Raw genomic sequence first — 22517 nt, forward strand, 5'->3', positions numbered from 1 at the left:
TCTCCAACTGTCCTACTCACATTAAAACTACTCGCCCCTCATTAGATCCTTTGGGTTATTTATACACCTTCATTCTCCCAGTTTATTTCCCCCACTTTGGTTTCACTAGTATCCATAACCAGCATTAACCATAAGGTTTGCCACTTTTCAAGAGCTATTGTCTTAGAATATCTTGTTCCTGTGATCTCTAAGTGTTGTTGACTTGTGGATCCTCATCTCTAAACCCCTCCTATGCACTTATTCAAGTCAAAAAAATTGGCCTGATTTGACCCATTACAAATTAATGATAAATGACCTCAGTGGGTCCCTTACTTGTTTTCTCCAATCCTACTCTATCCCTATTGACTCCCTATATCATTTCTGATAGGAATGTTCCAAACTTTTGTTCCTCTCTCATTCTCAACATACCCCTCACTAATACATGCAGCAGATAAACTAGATCTCTGCTTCACTGAAGCTAAACATAATCTGAATGAGCTCTCTCAGTTCTTCTTTTTCATTCAAAATACTTTTCCACCATCACCTACCCTTTACTCCTTCCCTCTGGTCATAGAAGAGGATGTAGCAATGTATAGTAAGAGGTAAAGTGGTACAACAGAAAGAGCACAAGAACTGGAATCAGAACTACGTGACCTCAATTCACAACTCTCTGGATCTCAGCTTCTTAACCCACAAAAGATGCACTAAATGATCTTTAATGTCATGTTAAGTTCTAGATCTTAAGACTCAGGTCCTCCTGCTCTTCTTCACTGAGGCAAATCTCTATCCTTCTGATATTCATCCGTTCCTTCTTTTTGCTTTCAGAACCAGCAGTAATCTCCTCTGTTAAACTGGCACAAAGACCAAAGAGAAAAGCAATTATTTATGAATGGTGAGGTTTCCTGGATGCCACTGTTTATGTGTTTCATTGTGCTGACTACATCAATCCTCAACACAATAGTGTCTCTTCAATGAGATTTAAAGCCACTTAAAAGATTTTGGCCTAGCAATTTATACAGGAAAAATCAAGTGGATAAAAATGCGGACTGCCTAAATATGTAGTTGCAAGGTCAATCCATTTAGTTAGTTCAATCTAATACAATCTAACAAGGATTTGCTCTTTGAGAATGAAGGACAAACGACAACCACAAAAAAGGTTCTGCATGAAGTCAATACATAGAGAGAAGGACTTACTGAGCAGGTATTGTGAGTTAAGCCTCATCACACACATTTCTTAAACAACTATGGTAGTCCAAGTTTAAGTTCACTCCTCCCATGGAGGCTGTATTGGTGGAAAGGAGCCAACTAGGTTTTTAGGAGAACATTTCATTGCCTTCTGGGGACCCAACCAATTTGGGCAGAAGTTGGGGAATGCTGCTCCTCTTCATCTTCTTCCCCCTCTTCTTCTCCTCCTCCTTCTTTCTTCATTATTACTTTTTTCCCCCAAAGCTGGGAAAATTTACTTTTTGTCCTGTGTGCTTTGTGTTTTTGATTTCTTGAAATATAGGTCTGAAAAGATAGACTTTTAAAAGTCCATTGTGTTTCAAATGGAGCTACTTGACTCTACCTTAAAACCCAAATCACTACAGCTTTCATCAAATGGCTAATAATAACCCCAATCCAAGCCTCTATGGCCTTTTATGGCTTAGAGTATAAATAGCAATTGTTTTCTAGCCAAAATCTCTCCTCCTTTCCCTCCCAGACTGATATCTTCATGATGGTACACTGAGCCATTTTTTGTCTCAACTCTTACCCAGCCCTTAGAATGGGCTTGGACTCAGACAAACTGAGACATGAGAAAGACCTTAATTTAGAAAGGCCAAGGTCACCCACTGTATCCTGGGCCATTTCTAGTCATCTTGACCCTTGTCTTGCCACTGGACTTCCTTGACTCTGGAGGACAGAGTGAGGCTGATGACTTTGGGCAGCTCTGCCCCGCTCATATTCAATTCACTCGCAAGTCAAGACATCAAGACATCACCTCGAGAACAAAGGACAAACAACAACTATATGCATAATATTGTAACAAGTTCTAAGGATACAAAGACAAAATGCAAAACAATCCATCCTCTCAAGGATTTTATATTTTACTGTAGGAATTAATCAGGTTAATAGGTAAAGACATAATTATTTGAGGACAGAAAGTACTATCAACTAGGGGATGACGAAAGGCTTTCCATAGCAGGTAATCATATGAAGTGAGCCTTAAAAGAATCCATAAATTCTAAGGGGCAAAGTTGAGGAAGGAGTGCATTCCAGGAATAGAATATAGCCTGTGCAGAGGCAGAAAGCTGTAAGATGAACTGCTGATTTTGGGGACCAGCAAGCAGACTAGTTTGGCTAGAATACAGAGTGTGTGAAGGAGCTAATGTGAAGGGCCAGATTGTGAAGGGCTTTAAAATATCAAGGTGAGGAGTTTGTAATTTAATCCCACTAGCAAAAGAGAGCTACTGAAGGTTCAATAGTATATATATCTTGGATAGGCCCAGCTAGATGGATAATGAGCTATGCCCAGACAAGGAGAAAATGATAGGAAGACAGTGTTAGGGGCTTTCCAAGAACATAGAAGATCTGCAATGGTTCTTGGGATTTACTGGATATATTAGGAATTCATTAAAACCCATAGCCACCCAGTCTCACCCTATATGACCCCACTTACAGACATTCTGAGGACCCCAAATGCATCCTCTTGGCCAAATAGAAACCACTCAACAAGTAATTCCAGGAACTAAAGAGGAAGTTCACCAATGTCCTCCTGCAGGCATATCCTTGCCCTTAAAAACTAAAACTGATGTCTTAGAAGAAGGGGCTGTTTTCTCATAGACAGACTCGTGAACTGACCTGCAATTTACTTTCAATACTTTAAGTATGTATGATTTCACCCCCTCCATGACTTGGTAAATTGATTGGTCCTTGAAAGTCATGTGGCCAAAATATTACCTTACAGTCAACCTGTTACTGTTAGAGGACATAATACTACCCCTCCTGAAATATATCAAAAGGCAGAGCACGACTATTTCATCTAGACAAAAATACTGCTGTTAGGTAAGGCAGACTTTGAAGAGTCACAATTCCTAATAACCATGTTCATGGACCACTGGAACTTAAGCTAAACCAATGCCAGATCCTCTAGGCCCAGTTCTTTAGTTGGTTCAACTTTAGAAACTGATACTATACTAGTATCTTAAACAAGACATATCCACCAATCAAAACACAGAGGGCCAATGGAGGGACAACATCCAAAAGCTATTACCTAATGCAAAAAATTTCATGCCCACCCAGTCTCACTCCACCCTCATGGAAGTTATCTCTGTGTAGCAACTTCATGCAGAACCCTTGTCTTTTTTGTTTTTTCCAAATCCAATCACATAATACTATGGTCCCAGTAGCAGGTACTGATTTAGGCAAATTTGAGGTTATTCAAGCAGATCTTCATGCCACCTTAGGAACTGACAAGGTAGGACAAAATGAGCATTTACACTGAACCCTGAAGGAATCACTGAAAATAAGAGAGCAGGTATGGCTATCTACTAGGAATATTTACTCCACTTTACCTTCCAAGAATTTATTAGATCATGTCATTAGACCCTTCTTTGTCACTTTCTTTTCACTCCAGAACATCTTACGTTTACTTTCCACTTCCTTAAGAGTCTACCCCCTTTTATTGGACACTGCTGCACAAATCTTGCTCCTGGAACTTCCTTCCCACTGGTCTGCTTTTCCCACTGCTTTTGGAAGGGCAAAGGGGATTCATAGTCCATGTGCCATCTTGGATTACCAGTGATGGCAGAGATGCCACCATTGTTTGGTGAATTGGGAGGACTGTGGCCTGGACAACAGGACTTAGAAACCAGCTTGCAAACTGCATGCCTCAGTATTAGTAATTTTATCTGTACCTCCCCTATAAGCCCTAGCCCTGTGGCCTTGGAGAAGGAATAGTACAGGAGATTATGTGTTATGCATGTATACCCAGAAAAAGAGGGAAGGATCAATTGACCAAAGAAAGGCCAAACACAAAGCTGCTAAGATAAAAAAAAAAGAAAAGCCATTTATTTCAGACATACCAGTATCTTGCTCTATAGCCTCATTTGTTTAGCTTCAACTTTTCATTCCCCATAGGCTCTGTTCTCTCTTACACCATGGCCAGGTTTGTCAACATCGACCTTACTTTCCCTTATTTCACATTCCACATCACATATGAATTTGTATATCCCTTGATATTACCACACCCTCCCTCCCTGATGTCTCTTTAGGAGGGACTTTCTGAGTGGTCATCATTTTGCCTCCTGACATCAAGCAGCTGCCTTTGGAAGAGGGATCTTTTGGTCAGCAGCCAACTTATCTTAGTAGGCAGGATACCAATAACACAGAGAAGGGTAATATATTTGTCAATTATTTATATACTGTAAGTAAAGATTTTATCTGGTTGCTTTTAATAGGGGAGAAATAAGGATATTAGATATTTGGGAGAAGCTGACCGCCAAAGGGGAAGAGAGCCCTGAAGATGAACTTCATTTATGTTACGATTTTTCTTGAGTCAGACATTTGATTTAATGCTAAATTATAAATAGATTTTCTTTAAAAATGCGTAAGATACTTTTCATGAATTGCAGGAAATTATTGGTAACAAAAAAACCTGATTTTAGAGGTATTCTATTATACACAGATTTATATAGAGACACGCTATCATCTAATGGCTACATCTCACCTGTTCCTCAGACATCAGATTTTATTTTTTATGACATGATAGTTAATATATTTCAAGTGATCACTTTTTAAAAATTAAATTTTTAATAAAAAAAAGTGGGGGAGGGGGAGGGGATAATTGGTGGGGAGATACTAATGCTACAGAAACCAGGGTTAAAAGGCCCTACGGATTCAGAGATAGATGCTGAAATGCTGTGAGCTGAGAAGCTAGAGTCCAAAGGGGGAAAATGAGAGAAGTAGGTGGTTGTCTTCCCCAGCCCTTTGCCCGAAATTTGTTTTCAGTCCAAGAAGGGAGCTGGTGAGGTTGTGGATGTAGGTAGCAATCAACAAAGCTGGCCTTAGCTTTGGCAATGCAACCCATACACTCCAAGAAGAGGATTCCTAAGTTACAGGTCCAAATTAAAGAGCAGCCCAGGGCCCAGACCATCATTAAAGAACCTAGACTACTTCACCCTTGGTTTCTCCCAGGGGTGAGCGTAAGGGCTCCTATCTCAGGTCAGTTGGGTATTCAAGGCTAGTGCTGGCTAGCCAGTGGTCATCTGGTCAGTTCTGCTGCCTTGACCCCATCTCCAGGAGGTCTTGACCAAGGTGGTATAGTGGGCAGTCCAGTCTCCCGAGCCCTTTTAGACACTGATAGGGAGGGAAGACAGAAGGGAAGATAGTGGGGTCATTGGTTCAGGAAGGGGCAGCATTTCTTCCTAGCTGAGCATAGGACTGGGGATTCCAAGATGGCTAAACCATCTCCCTTAGAGCTATAAGCCCCTGGAGTTGCTCCACAGCCTGTCCCGGTTTCCTTGGATTTCATTTGCTCTTGTACAGCACCTGTCATGGATAGTCCATCTCCAGCCCCCTTCTCTCCAGAGCCAATGTGTGTTAAATGAACAAAATTCATAGGTTCTCCAATCATGGTCCTGTCAATCCACCTTCTCTTTTATTCTTTGGATGGGGTTTCTCTACCACGCAGCAGCCCAATTTGTGCCAAAACTCACTCATGTTCCCTGATGGTTCCAGTTTTGTCCCCCTGCCTGAGGCTCCAGAGGGCTCCTTTTCTAGTCCCTTGGTTCTCCTTCTTTGGAGATCCCTTTTTCCCCCTTATTCTCCTCTGGGGATTGACAAACAATTGGAATGAGTCAGATGGACCTGAGAAGGCAGAATCCTGAGGACCTTCAAGTAGTCAGTGCCTCAGACCATGGGAGACTAGGAAGGAAAAGAGTAGAATGGATGGGGCAGAAAGTTGTATCTTCCTCAAAACTTGGAGACCTGCCTTTCCTGGGGCTTCTTGGCTCCAGCTCTGGGTCCTCCTGTCAGGAGGACTTCAAAGTTTTCTCTTCTAGGTGGTGTGGGGGAACTGAGGGTGGGCCTGGAGAGAGGTGGGGCTGGCTGATGGCCCAACTGATCACTTTTAAAGAGAACTTTGTTTGAACATATTTTTACATTGGCTAGATTTCTCTTTGTACGCCTCCCTCCAGAGCGCTATCCTTTGTAACAAAGTAATTTAAGTTAAAGAAGAAGGAAAATAATCAGTAAAACTGATTATTACATTGAAAATATTTGGTGTTACATGCCATGTTCCATAGCTGTAGACTGTTCCCCCATCCCCGAGGTGTGAGGCAAATGTAAAGTAACTTTTCGGTTCCAAATTCTTTCTCTCCACTTCCCCATTCCCTACCCAGTGAGAAGGCCAGAAAAGTAAAACCTATTACAAATATATGTATGTATGCATGTATGTATATATACAGACAGGCAAAACAATTTCTGCATTAGTCATGTTCCATAAAAAAAAGCAGTAAAAGAAAAGGAGAAAAATATGCTTCAATCTGCACTCTGAATCCATCAGTTCTCTATCTGGAGGTGGACAGCATGTGCTATCATGAGTCCTCTGGAATTGTGGTGGGTCATTGTGTTGATCAGAGTTATTTAGTTTTTCAAAATTGATTATTTTTACAATATTGCTGTTACTATGTAGATTGTTCTCCTGGTTCTGCTCACTTCACTTCAGGTGCACACAGGTCTTCCTAGGTTTTTCTGAAGCTATCCCATTCATCATTTCTTATAGCAAAATAATATCCCATCACATTCTATACCATAATTTGTTCAACCATTCCCCAATTGGTGGACATCCCCTTAGTTTTCAATTCTTTGCCACCATAAAAATAGCTAGTATAAATATTTTTGTACATATGGGTCTTTTACCTTTTTAAAAGGCAACTTTCAGTACATGAAAGTTCAAAATATTTCATAGATTCATGAAATTAAGTATTTAGTACATTCATGAAAGTAACTATTTAATACATCGATGAAATTAAAGGAAAAGACAACATGGGTGGGGGAGGAGCAATTTACATATTTGTATATATCTTAAAATGGAGACATACCTGTCCTTCATTAATTGATAGAGGTTTTCCTTCATGTATTCAAACACAAAATAAAGGTGGTCATTTTCTCTGATAACTTCTTTCAATTTAATCACATTGGCATGATTTAGTTTCTTCAGAGACTACAAAGCAAAAAAATATGAATTAAAATAGATCATAATAATTGTTTTCATAGTAGTGTCGTAAGAACGAATGACCTCTCATCTGAACCAGCTCTAACTAATAACCAGTTTATCACATTATTTTTTATTATTTGTACCTTCCTAGGTGATATTATTTTCAGATCTATTTGACACTTCTATGTCTTTTAACCATAAGATCACAGATATAGAAATGGAGTTGGAAAGTGTCTTAGAGGTCATCTACTATAAAATTATAGGTGAGTAAACTGAGGCCCAGAGACGCTAAGCTACTTGTCCAAGTTTGCAAAGGAAGTCAGTGGCAGATGCGTGATTTGAACCCTGGTCCTCTGACTCCACACGGAATGCTCCTTCCGCTGCAGCAAGCTTCCTCTCAAACAATAAACTGTACTGCCACTCAATCAATTAGTTCTGCTTAAATTAAGTAAAAATTTTTAAATTTAATATCTCAGGACAAAATTGATACTCCATATCAATACTGGAAGACTCACATGAAAGGAAAAAATCATTATACTCTACCTTCCCCTAATCCTTTGCTATTTCTGGATAAGAGAAAATGAAATTCATAGCCATCATTGGCAAGCCGTTACATAAGTAGAAAATGTTGCTACATTTGAAAACATGGAAATTATTTTGCTATGCCTAAAATATGAAAATATGCCTATAATTATTAGATGTAAAACATGTAAGCTTAACATCTAATATAGTTTATGCATATAAACAAATTACCCAATGTTCTCAAAAAGTTGAACATGACAGTATTCTTAAGTATTTTATATTTAAAAAAAAAGATGATGTTGAATTTCAGTACATTCAGTATATCAAAGTACTAGCTGGAAGATCCTAGGCATCAACACCTGCCAACTCATATTTCTGCTTTCTTACCTTTACAAAATCTTTTTGAGAATAATCTACACATCTATCAAGGGTAACCATGATGTTAATATAAGAAGTGAACAGGCGTTTACAATTTTCTGCAGCAACGTGTACCTTCATAGTCATGTAGTTAATAGAAATATATGAAGAAAGTAAGATATATACTTACCTTATCCTCTGTAAGGGAGGTGCTAATATTATTTCTATACTATAAATGAAGAAACTGAGGCTCAGAAGTGCTAAGTAATTTGTAAAGGGTCACATTGCTAGTTAATATCTGAAGCAGGATTTCAAACCAGATCTTCAATCAATCAAACTATCAATAAGTATTTATTAAGCACCAATACATGTCAGATGTTGTGCTAGGTACAAGGAATACAAAACCAATAATAAACAGTCTTTGTCCTCAAAGTGCTTACAAGGTCTTCCTGACTCCAAGCCCAGCACTTTCTCCAATACACCATGACTGGCGATCAAAATGCATGTCATCATCTAGACAGAAGGCATTTTGCATCAATCTCCTTTGAGTAAACATGGATTTCCTTCAGAAGCCACTGTAATGTCTTAGGGCTTGATGAAATCAGCACAAGATCATCTGTAAGTGAGAACATCTGGAGGACCTTCTATCTATGAGGAACATTTTCTATTTGGATCCTTCATCAAACATCCTCCTCAACAGTGGTGAACACCTTAGCAAACAGGTATCTTCCTGTTTTATGCCTCATCTGATATTAACAGAAGACTGCTGAACAGTTACCTTTGTGGTTCCACTTATCTAGGAACTTTTATGATAATAATGTATATATGGAAGATGTTTTTTGTTGGAGAATTTAAGCTGAATATTACTCTCACAATTAGAAGACAGTTTTGTAATCAATAAACAAAAATAGCAAGATCTTGTATTCTTTGTCTTTCAGTCAGCTAATTATATGACTGTAAAGATATGTTGCTGTAAAAAAACATTGTTTGCAAAAGCCTACTTTTTTCTTTTCATCTTTTTTTCAAGAATACCCTTGATATATGTGTAGATCATTCTCCTAAATATGTTGTTACAGTGGTAAAATTGAAATATGGGTTTGTTGGTATTGATGCCAGGGTCACAATCTGCTAGGTGTTTGAGGTAGGCTAACTACCACTCCACCTGCCACTCTACCCTTGTAACTGTGGAGCAGAAGGAACTGTGAGTCCTTTTTTATTTTTGTTACCTGAGCTGCTCTAGCCAAAGGATTTATGAACTAGATGGCCAGCCCACTAGTCATGAACCTTAGCTAAACTGGTATTCAGGCAGCACAATCTGTCAATGGGTGTTTGCTTAAAATTTTTCCTATGTGATTGAACATATCAGACCTTTTTAATCTTGTCCTGAGGTATAATATAAGAGACTTGTCTATTGGCAAAGCCTTCAAGAATTTAGGGGCTAATCTCTATGCCTGGAATGGACATATTCCTCAACTTTGCCTACTGAAATGTTTCTCTTCCTTAAAGGCTTCCACTGGTGCCATCTCCTCCCTGCTTTCCACCCCCTCACCCCCACCAAAGTGATTTCCTCTCCTCAAATTGTCCTAGAATATTTGTCCTAAATACCTCTCTGTTGCCTCTGTCACATTCTATCTTGTATTCTCAATTTTTTTAGTATATGACATATGCCCCCTATTAGACTGTAAGCTCTGTGAAGGCAGGGCCTATAGACATTTCTTCTTCCTTGTACCCGATATCTGGCTCAGTACTTTGCCCATAGGATTTGCTTAGTGTTGTTAAATAACTAAAAGTGAAGGAAAGTGACACGAGGTATTATAATAAACAAGAAGCCCATCAGTTTATCTCTATAGCCATAGATAAGAAAACTTAAAAAAATGGTTTAAGTTACTGCAAGAAAAATTTAGGTTAGGCTTAAAAAAAACCACTAAAAGGATGACCCAGGGAGCTTAAATAGTCTCTTTTCCTAAAAAATCTTTAAGAATAAGATAAGCAAACATGGTGTGGGGTAGATGATATTGCTACAGCCTTTCATGGAGACAGAAGACAGCAATAGATGAATTTCTGGGGTCCTTTAGAGTTTTACCTTAACTTCTCTCAAGCTCATGCATTCATCCCAAGAATAGAATTTCCTTTTCATCCTGAAATACATAAAGAAAGACAGTGTACATTGGAAGACCTCGGTTTTCTTGTTATGCTGATGGTTAGTGTAAGAAAATAGTTTAGTTTCAATTTCTCAATTACTAATAAATAATTAATAATCTTTCCTACTATGTGAATCCTTTTATGCCCCTAATAAGTTTAACTCATTACCACAGAGTGACCAGGTCCTCACTCTCAGGAGCAGATTTGTCAAAAGGAAAATTTAAAGGCCTCTGACCATGCTTTTACTTCTCTGAGGAAAAAGGAGTGGGAGGTGAGTGTTTGGACAGAGTGGATCCATAGCCAGGGATAAAATGGGACAGAAGGAGACTCCTACTCTAGCTAGAAGGGTTAGATTCCCACTCTGCATTGAGGGCTGGGGGCTAATGGAATCTAAGCCTAGAGAGGAAAGAGGAGCCTCAGGGCCAATAAGCTCATCCCTTTTAGTAACAATTGCTGTGATATTTCTAAGTTCAGCTTGCAGCCCATTTTGCTTGATTGGAGAGATTGAGAAGCACAGCTTCTAGGCAGCTGAAAGATGAGTTGCTCCAGAAGAGACAGACCTTTGGGTGGTACTACAAGCAAGATTATACCAAATTTTTCCATGGTAAAAGCTCCAGTGATGGAACAATAATAGGGTTAAAAGTATGGTGGGCTGCCCTGTGGGATGTGATCTCTGTAGGGCACACAGGGCAGGCTGGCCCAGAAATCGGATAGGGTGAAGGGGAAGTTCTTCAGGTGGGGCAAGGCAGACAAAGGAGCCTGTATGTCAGCTAAGAACGCCATTAGTCTCTTTTAAGTTTTGTCCTGGATTTTTAAACTTTTCTGACAACCAAGAATGGATGAAAGAGAGGAAAGGGATCTTAAAAGTCATCTATCCTAACCCGTTCATTTCCCAGGGATAGGGCTGACCTTGACATTCCCCTGCTCAAAAATCTTCTATAGCCTCTAGGATAAAATAAACAATTCCTTAGCCTGGAACCGAAGGCCCTCCACAATTTGGCTCTGGCCTTTCAGCCTTACTTTACATTACTCCCTTTCACTTGCTCTATGTTTTAGGCAGTTCAATCATTTGCTACTCCTTCAATGTGAGGTGCCATCTCCTCTGCCTCTGTGAATGTGCACAAACCATACACCCAGTGTATAGAATGTACTTCCTCATCTCCACCTTTAGGAATCCTTTTCTTCCTTACCTCAGGTGCCCACTCCTATGTGAATCCTTGCCTCATTTCCCTAGATATTAGTGTTCTCTCACTACTCAAATATCAAATATACTCTCTCCTTTTTCCCTTCACTCCTCACTTTCTACCATGACTCTTTGTGTTCATGTTGTATCCCCCACCCCAACACACTGTGGACTCCATGAATCTCAAACTAACAGTAAACTATGAATTGGCTTTAAAACTAATTTGGTGATATCACAAAAATGCTACCTTTTTATAGCCACCAGCTCTCCAGATTCATTGCTTTTTCCCATAAGTACGCTCCCATAGGTGCCATCTCCTAGTTGTCTCATAGTTGTATATCGGTTCATTTTGGAAAATGGATGCAGCCACAATTATGAAATTAAATCATTTACTTGTAGAGAAGAAACTTGTATGCTTCTTTAAAAAAATCTTTCTTTTCCTTCAAAACGTTGTTAGATTTGTGACTGGTGTGTCATTATTTAATACACAGTCTTCCCCGAGATTATAAGTTCATGAGATCCAGGAATAAAGAATCTGGTGAATAAATAATGTGTCCATTCTTATTCACATCCTTTAAAAAAGCAAAACAAGAATGAGATGAGTTTTCTTTAGAGACTCCTATATGAGATGATGTGAGAAATAATTCATTTGGACCCCTACTCTATTCTAATCAGTATTAATCAGTTTGATATTTTACATAAATCATGTAGGTATAATTCTATAGGTTCTTATAGTGGGCCTCAAACTTTAATGTAATGTTCACTACTTATTTACCAAGTTATGAGGCTCACTTGCACAACTGCAAGAATGCTGATAAAGATATCTCCATCCTGTTTTACTCAAATGTCATATCCAAACCCAGCATGGGTGGGATATCTTGATGCTTTGGAAAGTCCGTCAATTTATTTTTGTACCTCTGGACCATTCTCTCTTGTTCAACATGAGCAAGTGACCATCTTATGACCTTATAAGTCAATGCTTCATCCAACCTGTGACAGCCCCCTTCCCCTCCCAATATGTCATTTTTGGCCCTCGAGAGCAAGATCAACCAATGAGATTCTGTATTTGCCATGCCTCTTTTGCATATTTGGGTATCAAACACTATAAAAACAAGTGCTGGAAGAAGGGGGCATCTCTGATTGTGAGGAAGATCTGAGGTCCACTTCATTAGAGGGGACCATGGACCCTTTAATAAAGTGCCTTTGGCTCAGAGCTCTGCCTCAGCCTCTTTCATTGTGGGTTGGGCAATTTCAATACCTACACCAATTTACTATGAAATCACAAAATATTTTTCAAAAAATATTTTTCCACTCTGGATCACATTATAGTATAAATAAAATTTTATCTAGCTAAACAAGAAAAATAAAAAATAATGATCAACTAGTTACATGAAAGACAGCATTTTTATTTTAGACGATTATATAGTACTTTTAAAAAACAGATTAGTGCATACCTAACAAAGTACAATGACTCTAGTAATCTTCTTAGGAATCCCACATGTAAGAGGAAGCATCCTAGGGGCTACCTGCATATTTTCAGATGACATTTTTTGTCAAATGGTATAATATATATTAAAAAACACATTGTGAAGTTTTGACAATAAATCATCTGTGGAATAAAACAGATCTAAAACATATTTCTTCAAAATGTACTATCAAAAAAATCTAAGTGTTGGTATATAATTAGGTTTATTTGCTATAGCATTAATATATACTGAATGTTAGTTCAATAGAGTTTATTTTTAAGTTCAAATAATAGAATCTCATCTTTATTTTTATTCCAAATAGCAGAAATATTTGAAAACTTATTGCCTTATTATCAAATAATATGGAATAACATATAAATTTTCTGAGCCTTAATTTCTTCATCTGTAAAATGACAGTATTAGACTAGATGATGTCTGAGGTTCCTTCTAGCTCTAGAGCTATCATCCTATGATCCCACTTAAATTGAGCATTTATAATGTACAAGGAAATTACAAATAGATACACGTATAATGCATATGAATTGATATGAATGTTATAGAGAGAATATGACCAACAAGTACATGGATGGTGATTATTAAAATTATATTAAATTGATCTTTTTAAAAATTTATTTTTTATTTTTAGGTTACAGCACTCAGTTCCACAAGTCTGAGTTCCAAATTTTCTCCCCCTCCCTCTCCTCCCTTCTCTCCCCTAAGACAGCATGTAATCCAATATAGGTTCTACATACACCTTCACATTAAAGTTATCTACACAATAGTCAAGTTGTAAAGAAGAATTATAACCAATGGAATGAACCATGAGAAAGAAGAAACAACCAAAAAAGAAGAAAAAAAAGAGAGCAAATAGTTTGTCTCAATCTGCATTCAGACTCCATAATTCTTTAAATTGATCTTTTATTATAAGTGAGAGAGTGCTAGAATGTGAGAGGGCATTTTCAAAAATAAACATGCTGAGGAGCTTAGCATAGGGTTTAATTATTATAGCATATTCACTTATTCTTTCATTCAACATACCTTATTTACATACCTGCTGTGTGCTCAATACTATACTAGGTCCTGGGAATATAAAGACAAAAAGGAAACAAGTCTCTTCCCTCCAGGAGATTATTTAGGAAATAATGTGCACAGATGACAAAGTCTACACTAAGTGAACACAGAATGATTATGAGTGGAGAATACTAATACTAGCAAGTGAAGGGGATCGAGATTGACCTCATGTAGAACATGGCACCTAAGCTGAGCCTTAAGGGAAGCTAGGAAGCAGAGGTGAGGAAGGAGAGCAGTTCAGGAATGGAAGACAGACTGTGAAAAGACAGAGAGACAGGAGATGGAATGGTAGGCACAAGGACTAACAAGTCCAGCAGTTGGGTTTACAGAATGCCAAAGCAGACCAATCTGTTGCTAATTAATCCACTAAGCTACAGTGGGTATGGCAAGAAGTCTTCCTTATACCTATTTGTTTGTTTTTACTTTACTTTTTTTTTGTTCTACAATCACTACAAAATGTTTTGGCAAGGGATGAATAAATTGGCAATCCTGTGGAAGTTTTCAATGTAAGCAATGTTCTGTAGGCCTCCATCATGCTCTTCGTAGTCTACACTCAGTCATTTCTTTTTCTCTTTTCTCTAAGTGATAAGGAATTTTTGAGTTTGTTATTTATGCATGTTTGGTCAAAAAAAGGCATAACTATTTGAGGATCCAGAAATACTACATAATTTTCTTCATTAAAATGAATGCAAATAGGCTTTCTAAATGTAGAGCAACATAAACATATACATATACATAATAAAGGCCAGAATTTGGAACAGAGGTAAATAGCAAGACCTCAATGCTCCATCTAGGGAATTTTACTCCCTGTTGTCCTTTTTCTTTTTCTTTTTCATGAAATACCAGATGATCCTGGGATTGAGAAAACCTAGTGGGTTTAGACATAAAGGATATTAAGTGGGCAATGCATGGAATTTCTAATTCTATATTAGACAGGCTATAAGCCCACCCATTCTTATCAGGAAACAGTTTTCTAGGCACTACATACTAGGATCTGGGATGGCCTGCAGGTACCCTGAAAAGATGAAACTCAGGTGTAATAGCAATTTAGATTTGAAGATCTTTCCCACCCATTAATAGGCCATATGACCTGCTTACCTCACAGGAAGTCTAAGTCACATGTGGTGGGAGGAGCTTGCTGAGAGGAAAAGGAAGTTGTGTCACAGTAAATTGCTGAGAGAGCAGTTATGGCTGTTAATGACAGAGCTGAGGGAAAAGAGAGCCGACCTGTGATAGCTGTACTGTAGGTTTGATTGTTTTGTAGGAAGGCCCCAGCAGGGGCGGAGAGGTTTTGGGATGGCGAGGTTCCATGCTGTGATATTATGTATCAAATTCTTTGCTGCTGTGATGGATTGGGCGGATGACTTCTGGTCCTCGGGTGTCTGAATAAATGGTTTACTTCTTCTACCTTCTTTGTGGAAAGTCTCATATATTTTGCGCTACAGAACCACATAGGCATTTTCACAATTATCATCTATACTGTTATTATTGCCTTACTGATACAATATTAGCAGAAAACAACCTGGTAGCTATGAGACTAGCTAAGCACCATCCAGCAATGCATACATCAGATCAGCCAGGATCAATATCTACAAACAAGGCAGGAAATACGTATCATATCAAATGCCCAGAAGAAAGGACAAGCGATGTCCACACATCCAGAGGAGATTACATGCCTGGCAGAGATTGTACATCACACAAGATCAACCAAAAGCTGGACCAATCTGTACTATCCCTCTATACACGTGCCCTGGCCATGTGTGTTTGCTATATGTGTATCTCTCCACACATGTTCCTTGGCCACATATTTCTCTTTGATGTGTGTTCCTCTATGCATACATTCTGGTCACATGTATTCTCTATGTGTGTACCCCCCCCCCCAAGTGTTCTCTTTCTACTGATTTAGCGTTTATTGCTGGGAGAGTGTTAGAGAAAATGCTATATTACTACTTTTATTATCATGCTATTTTTTTAATTTTAAAGTTCTTATTGATATATTTTGTTTTTATGTCACTTTCATTTCTGAACAGATTCCCTATCTAGTAAGCTCACCTTTACAACAAATAAGAAAAAGGAAAAGAAAAAAAGGCAGTTTAGCAAAACTAATCAACACATCAACTAAGTCCAACATTATGTGGTATGTTCCAAGTAGAGTCCCCGGCCTCTACAAAGGAAGGAAGGAGATGCATTTTCTCATCTCTTCTTTAGTAACAGGCCTGGGCACTATGATTATATAACAGATTTTTGTTTGTTGGTTTGTTTTAGTCCTTTCCATTTACATTATTGTAGTAATTGTGTATACTGTTTTCCTGGTTCTACTTACTTTACCTTCCACAAGTGCATACAAATCTTCCCATGATTCTCTGAATTCTTCATATTCACCATTTCTTATGACACAATAATATTCCATCAATAGATAAGCTTCTACTATGTTTTATTTGCTATGTGCTGCTATGAATATTTTGGTGTATATAGGGCCATACCTTCTGTCTTTGGCCTCCTTGGGGTATATGTCTAGTATATTTTTCTAAGATATTTGGTTCAAGGTATATGGACATTTTAGTCACTTTCTTAGCATAATTCCAAACAGATTTCCAGAATAGTTGGGACAATTTCACAACTCTACCAATAATGTATCAGTGTTTCTTTCCATGGCTCTTCCAACACCGTTTATTCCCATCTTTTGTCATCTTTGCCGATTTGCTGAGTATAAGGTAAGCCCCCAGAGGTGTTTTGATTTTCATTTCTCTTACTAATAATATAACGCATTTAAAAAGTATTTCCATACTATTTCATTAAATGTCTTTGCTCTGAATTAATTTTTTTCCTCCTGGATGACTAATAAAAATAAACATTTTGGTAGAGGCTCAGGTGCTATTTTTTAAATGAATGTGGACCCACAAAGTACCTGGAAGTTAAGACAGCTTTCCTGGGGGACCTGTGTACAAGAGAATGCACTAGGAGCTACATAAATATTTCAGCCTTGCAGAATTTTTTGTGTGTGTGTAGAATGAATTTTTGTCCTTAGAGCGAGGGATAAGTGAGTTATAGAACACCGGGAGAGAAAAAGAAAGTGGATAAGCTAATGAAATAGCTTACAAACACGGCACAAAGGTATGCTATAGTGATGGGACTTCAATTATCTAAACATCTGCTGAAGATCTCTCTCTCTCCCTCCCTCTTCCTCTCTCCTTCTTTTCTCCCCTCTTCTTTCCTCTCTGTTCCCCCTACTCCTAACTCCCTCTCCCCCAATGTACAGAGGCTAATTATTTCTCGATTTGCCTTACTTAATAATTTCATTCTTCAAAAGGTAAAAGAACCACAGAGGAAAATTCTATTCTGGATCTGATACATCATGGCATTAAAACATATGCATCATTCCATATTTTTAAACAACTCCGATCAATGCAATGACCAACAATTCCAGAAGGTGGATAATGATGAGCTCAAGATGAAAATAAGAAGTATATTTCTGGACATCGCCTAGTGGGAATTTGTTTTGAGTATTTGTATTTGGTACAAGGATTTTGGTTTTACTTCTCATAATAAAGAGTGGGAAGGAGATAAAATAAATTATTAATTGAAACAACAAAATATCTGAACAATGGAAAAATAAAAAGAGATTTAGTGAAGGCATTATGGAAAAGACTTATAGGGACATGATAGCTATTGTCAAGAATATTGTCAAGAAGGGGGATTAGACTTACTCTGCTAGACTCTAGAAGGTAAAGGTAGAAGCAATGAGTAAATGTTATAAAAAGATGAATTTAGGCATAATTTAAGAAAAAATTTTTCTAAAATTTTCTAAATTTTCTGAAAAGTAGAATAAACTACCTCAGGAGGTATTGCATTATCCATTATTGGAGGTCTTTGAACATAGGCTGGATGACAAGTGCTCTATTTGTTGGATACGTCATAGAAAGGATTCATTTTCAGGTATGAGTTGAGGGCCTCTGAGGTTTAATCCAAATTTTGTGATTCTGTGATGTAAACTTGGAAGGCTTAGGGTAAGGGCTAATTCACATTCCTTGGAACTACAGGATGAAGCAACAGAAAAAGCAAGGATTTGGAATCAGGATTCTGAATTTGAATCCTGGCTCTATTATTTATTAGCTGTGTAATTCAAGTCTTATGCATATTTTACAGATAAGGAAATATGTACTGAGTGTTTTAATGACCTAGTCAACATCACTCAGCAACTAAGACCCCAAAGCTAAAAGTAAAACCCAAGTTTGCTGATTCAGTCAAAGGCTCTTGCTTCTAAAATACTATTTATTAAACTGTTCCCTTAATTCTAGAAGAAGAAAAAAACCTAAGAAGTAGCTAATTTTAAAATCCAAAAGGGTGATCTCTTTGTATAGTAAAATTAAGAGTACTGGGTATTGTCAAAGGATATGAAAGCAGTAGAAGAATGCTAACACAAGAACCATGACTTACTTTTCCAACTGATCTTGTGGATATTTAATGAATACTAATCAGGCACAGGCTACTGAACTTCACCACTTGTAACATTTAACAATTCTCAAATATTTCTGTTTCCATTTCATATACATTGAGGTTTTATACAATTTGTTTCAAATGGAGTTTAAATTAACCTTATTTTTTTTCATATGTTTTAGTCGGCATAAGTAGAAAGTGACCTTGGAGTCAGAGTCCCTCCTCTGACACATACTGACTGACTTTGTGACTCTGGGGGCAAATCACTTAACCTCTCAGTTCTCTAAGCAAGTCTTTAAGACCATGAGTAGCACAGAAGTGCCAACATGTCCTGGGAGGGTGGGGGTGAGGGGGCGGTCTCCTCATCTAGAAGTTTCCTGCAGCAATGAAATCACAGGTCTGACAATTTACTTACAACTTTAAAGCAACAGAAACCATAATAGTGTCAGGATCATCGTGGCACAGTGAAAAGAACACAGGATCTGGGGTCAGAGAATCTAAATTCAAATCTTGGCTCTACCACTTTACTATCTCTATGCCCTTCTCAATGGTAAACCAAGGGAGGTTGTTATAGATGATCTCTAAGATCCCTTCAAGCACTAAATCAATGGTAACACATGTGATACATGTGCACAGTAATTTCAACTGGTGTTTCAGTTAGGATAAAAGTCACATAGAAATGTAACTTTAAACATTAAAAACTTGATAAAACAAAAAAGTCTCCTCAAAGTTTGAAGTTGAACTGCTTTATTTCTCTTTGAATTTTCAGAAGCAAAGAAATGTACAAAATGTTACTTGGAATGAACTTTCCTTTTCCCATTTTTCAGGCCAGAAGTTTTCCTGTTCTGTGATGTCTGCTCTTTATAAGCTCCTGTCCTACAATCTCTACTGTCATTATTGATAAACAGGCATAATATTTTAGCACATATTTAGAGAATATAGTCAAGGCTGATAAGCCAAAAAGTATGGCTTGTTATTTCCAAATCTCATTTGGTTCTGATTGTTAATTTGCTGTTGTTAAAAAAAAGAGAAAACCCCGCAAATACTGGTACTAGTTTCATCTCTGTCACACAGCAAAACGATTCTTTACTTTCAGAGAATTTTGTGTTTCAGTTTTGACATCTGTGTAATATTTAATATTTTCAAGACAGTGATAGGGTTTGGACCAATGATTTCATTGAACAGTAAAATCTTGGATAAAGAGAAATCCCTCTACTAATATAGTTTAGCACCTTGTCTGTAATTTACAATTACCTAGAGCAGAGGTGTCAAACATTTGAACCAGATTAAAATGTAATTGGGAAATATTTCTAAAAATTAATAATGTTGTCATGTGGTTTTCTAAGTCAATATGTGCCTACAACAGGATCTTTATGTATGGGTTTAGTGGCCCTGTTTCTCTTTTAGTTTGACACCAATGGACTAGAACATTGAGAGGTTAGATGACCTACCCAGGGTCAAGTTTTCCTCTCAGAAGTGCTGTAGCTGCATCTTATAAGTTTTTGGTATTTGTCTTATTTGTTGTCATCCTCTCACTTTTTCTTCTAAACTCTGTAATCTAGTTTCCAACCTCAGATCAAATTGTTCTACAAAGTTACCATTGACCTCTTGCCAAATATGATGGTGTTTTCCTATGATCACAGGTTTAGAGCTGGAAGGCACATGATGTGTCCAATCTCTTCATCTTACAAAGAAAACTTAGGTCCAGAGAGATTAAGATTACATACCTAGGAAATACTTGAAGCAGAATTCAAACCCAGGTTTTCCTGACTCCAAGTTCAGCATTCTACCCACTCTGCCATCTAGCTGCTTCATAACATGAAAGTTGGAATGGATGATTATACTATTATAGGTTTAAAGTTGGAAGAGAACTATCTAATCCAGGGGTGGGGAACCTGTGGCCTCGAGGCCATATGTGGCCTTCTAGGTCCTAGGGTACGGCCTTTTGACCAAGTCCAAGTTTTACAGAACAAATCCTTTTCTTAAGGGAATTTGTTGTTTGAAGTTTGGATTCAGTCAAAGAGGACTTGAGGACCTACAGGGCCACAGGCTCCCCACGACTGATCTAATCCAAACTCTCTATATTATAGATGTAGAAAAGGAGACAGAGAGAATATCTGACTTGCCCAAAGTCACTCAGCAGCAAAATTTGAACTCAGGTGTTCTGACTCTAAAACTAGTGCACCTCATTGTCCCAAGCTGCTACCCATCCTTCTTGACTTCACTAAAACACCACAAACTCTCGACCACCCTCTCATCTTAAATATCCCCATCTGGATTTTGTGACACTGTTCTTGGTTGTCCTACCTGTTTTTTTGCATAGTTTCAGTCTCCTTTGCTTGATAATCACCTACGTCATATCCACTCACTGTGGGCCCACTTTTCTGTTTATACTCTTTCAGTATCTTTATTAGATTTCATGGGTTCAATTATTATCTCTATGCAAATTATTCCAGGTCTGTATCTCCAGCCCTACTCTCTCTCTAGTCTTACATCATCAGCTGCCCTTTGGATATTTCAAGCTGGATGTCCTATAGGCACCTCAAACTCAACACGACCCAAACAGAATTTCTTTTCCCTCAAATGCATCTCTCTCCCAAAATTTCCTATTACTGTTGAGGGTATCACCATTCTTCTAGTCATCCAGGTTCACAACCTTGGTGTCATTCTTGACTCCTCATTTGTACACACTCTATATATCCAATCAGTTGACAAATTTTGTCATTTCTGTTTCCACAGGAACTCTCCCATCTGACCCACATCTTGTTACTCACATTGTCATCACATACATTAAGGCCTAATTCAGGCCTTAATTACCTTTTTCCCTTAGACTGTAACAGGCTCCTAATTGGTCTTCCTGTCTCTAGTGTCTCCCCAATCAAATTCATCTTCCATGTAGCTGCCAAAATGATTTTCCATGTCACCCTACTCAAACTCCTGTGGCTTCCTATGATATTTAAGATCAAATAGAATGAAATAGTAAGTGTGTCAAGTGTCTGAGATTAAATTTGAACTCAGGTCCTCCTGACTCCAGGGCCAGTGCTCTACACACTGCGCTACCTAGCTGCCCCTAGAATGAATCTCTTATTGGTAGTGTTTCAGGTAGTTTAATAGTGGAGAGTTTCAGGCAATAAGAGGTGGAGACTAGGAGGCCACTTCATAGGCAAATTGCTGTCCAGGTGCCTATACTGGGGCCATTCCACCTAAACTGTTCAGGTTTTCATTGACTTATCCACTTCTGATGCATATGCTTCAATCCAATGATACTGGCATCCTGGCTCTTCCACGTATAAAACGCTTCAATTCTCTGCTTCAGGCATTTTCTTTGCCTGTCCCCCATGCCAGGCACACTACCTGAAATACTACCAATAACAGATTCATTTAGGTCAATAAGCATTCTCTTTAAAAATCTGAGTGCCGTGGAAAGGAACAAACGGTACATGAAACACCCCTACCTCATTATTGTTATTGTTATTTTAAGGGCAGCTAGGTGGGACAGTGGATAAAGTGCTGGGCCTGGAGTCAGGAAGACTTCTTCATAAGTTCAAATCTGGCCTCAGACATTTATCAGCTGTGTAACCCTGGGCAAGTCACTTAACCTCGTTTGCCTCAATTTCCTCATGTGCAAAGCAAACCACTCCAACATCATTGCCAAGAAAACCACAACTGGGGTCACAAAGAGTCAGATATTTCAGTATATATTTATTTAATCCCATTGCCTTCTTACTGATATCTGGCAACGAACAAGTATACTGAGGAAATGGGAATTTTGATGGAGGAAGAATAACAAAGATGAGAAGAGAGACAGGTAATTTTGGAACATGAAGCACTGAAAGGTCTGAGTCAGTTGTTGCAGCAGCAGAATACTGGGCAGAATGAAGGCCCAGGATTCCCGGGAACCACAGAAAGGTATAAAAGGCATATAGATAGGAAGGCATAGAAGATATAGTTTACCTCCTTTAGTATTTGGATGGCAGCTATGGATGATGACTCAGGAAAGGAAAAGGAAATTCTTTTTTCATTCTTTTCCTGGTCTTGTGCTTGACATTCTGGATTTCAAAGCATGCCTCTCTAATTGTCAGATCCCACAAGTCCCTTGGCCTTTGGGGCCTCCTTGCCCTGCAACAGCCAACCACCTTACCCAGGGATATTCTTCCACAAG

The 22517-nt window shown here is 38.2% G+C and overlaps 1 protein-coding gene and 1 pseudogene across 1 annotated transcript in view; both read right to left on the reverse strand.

Annotated features, from left to right (window-relative positions):
• The window catches only part of MAK (male germ cell associated kinase), a 64898-nt gene extending 53060 nt beyond the window's left edge, over positions 1 to 11838 (reverse strand). The window contains exons 1-3 of the mRNA XM_036742260.1: positions 11629 to 11838; positions 10140 to 10194; positions 7062 to 7183 (exon numbers count right to left, since the gene is read on the reverse strand). Coding sequence (XP_036598155.1) covers positions 7062 to 7183; positions 10140 to 10194; positions 11629 to 11729 — 278 coding nt within the window. The 5' untranslated portion in view covers positions 11730 to 11838. The remainder of the gene's footprint in view (positions 1 to 7061; positions 7184 to 10139; positions 10195 to 11628) is intronic.
• LOC118834818 lies at positions 5439 to 5706 on the reverse strand (annotated as a pseudogene).
• Positions 11839 to 22517: the final 10679 nt, after the last annotated feature.

Source organism: Trichosurus vulpecula, chromosome 1, assembly GCF_011100635.1.
Source record: "Trichosurus vulpecula isolate mTriVul1 chromosome 1, mTriVul1.pri, whole genome shotgun sequence".
NCBI classification, from domain to species: Eukaryota; Metazoa; Chordata; class Mammalia; order Diprotodontia; family Phalangeridae; genus Trichosurus; species Trichosurus vulpecula.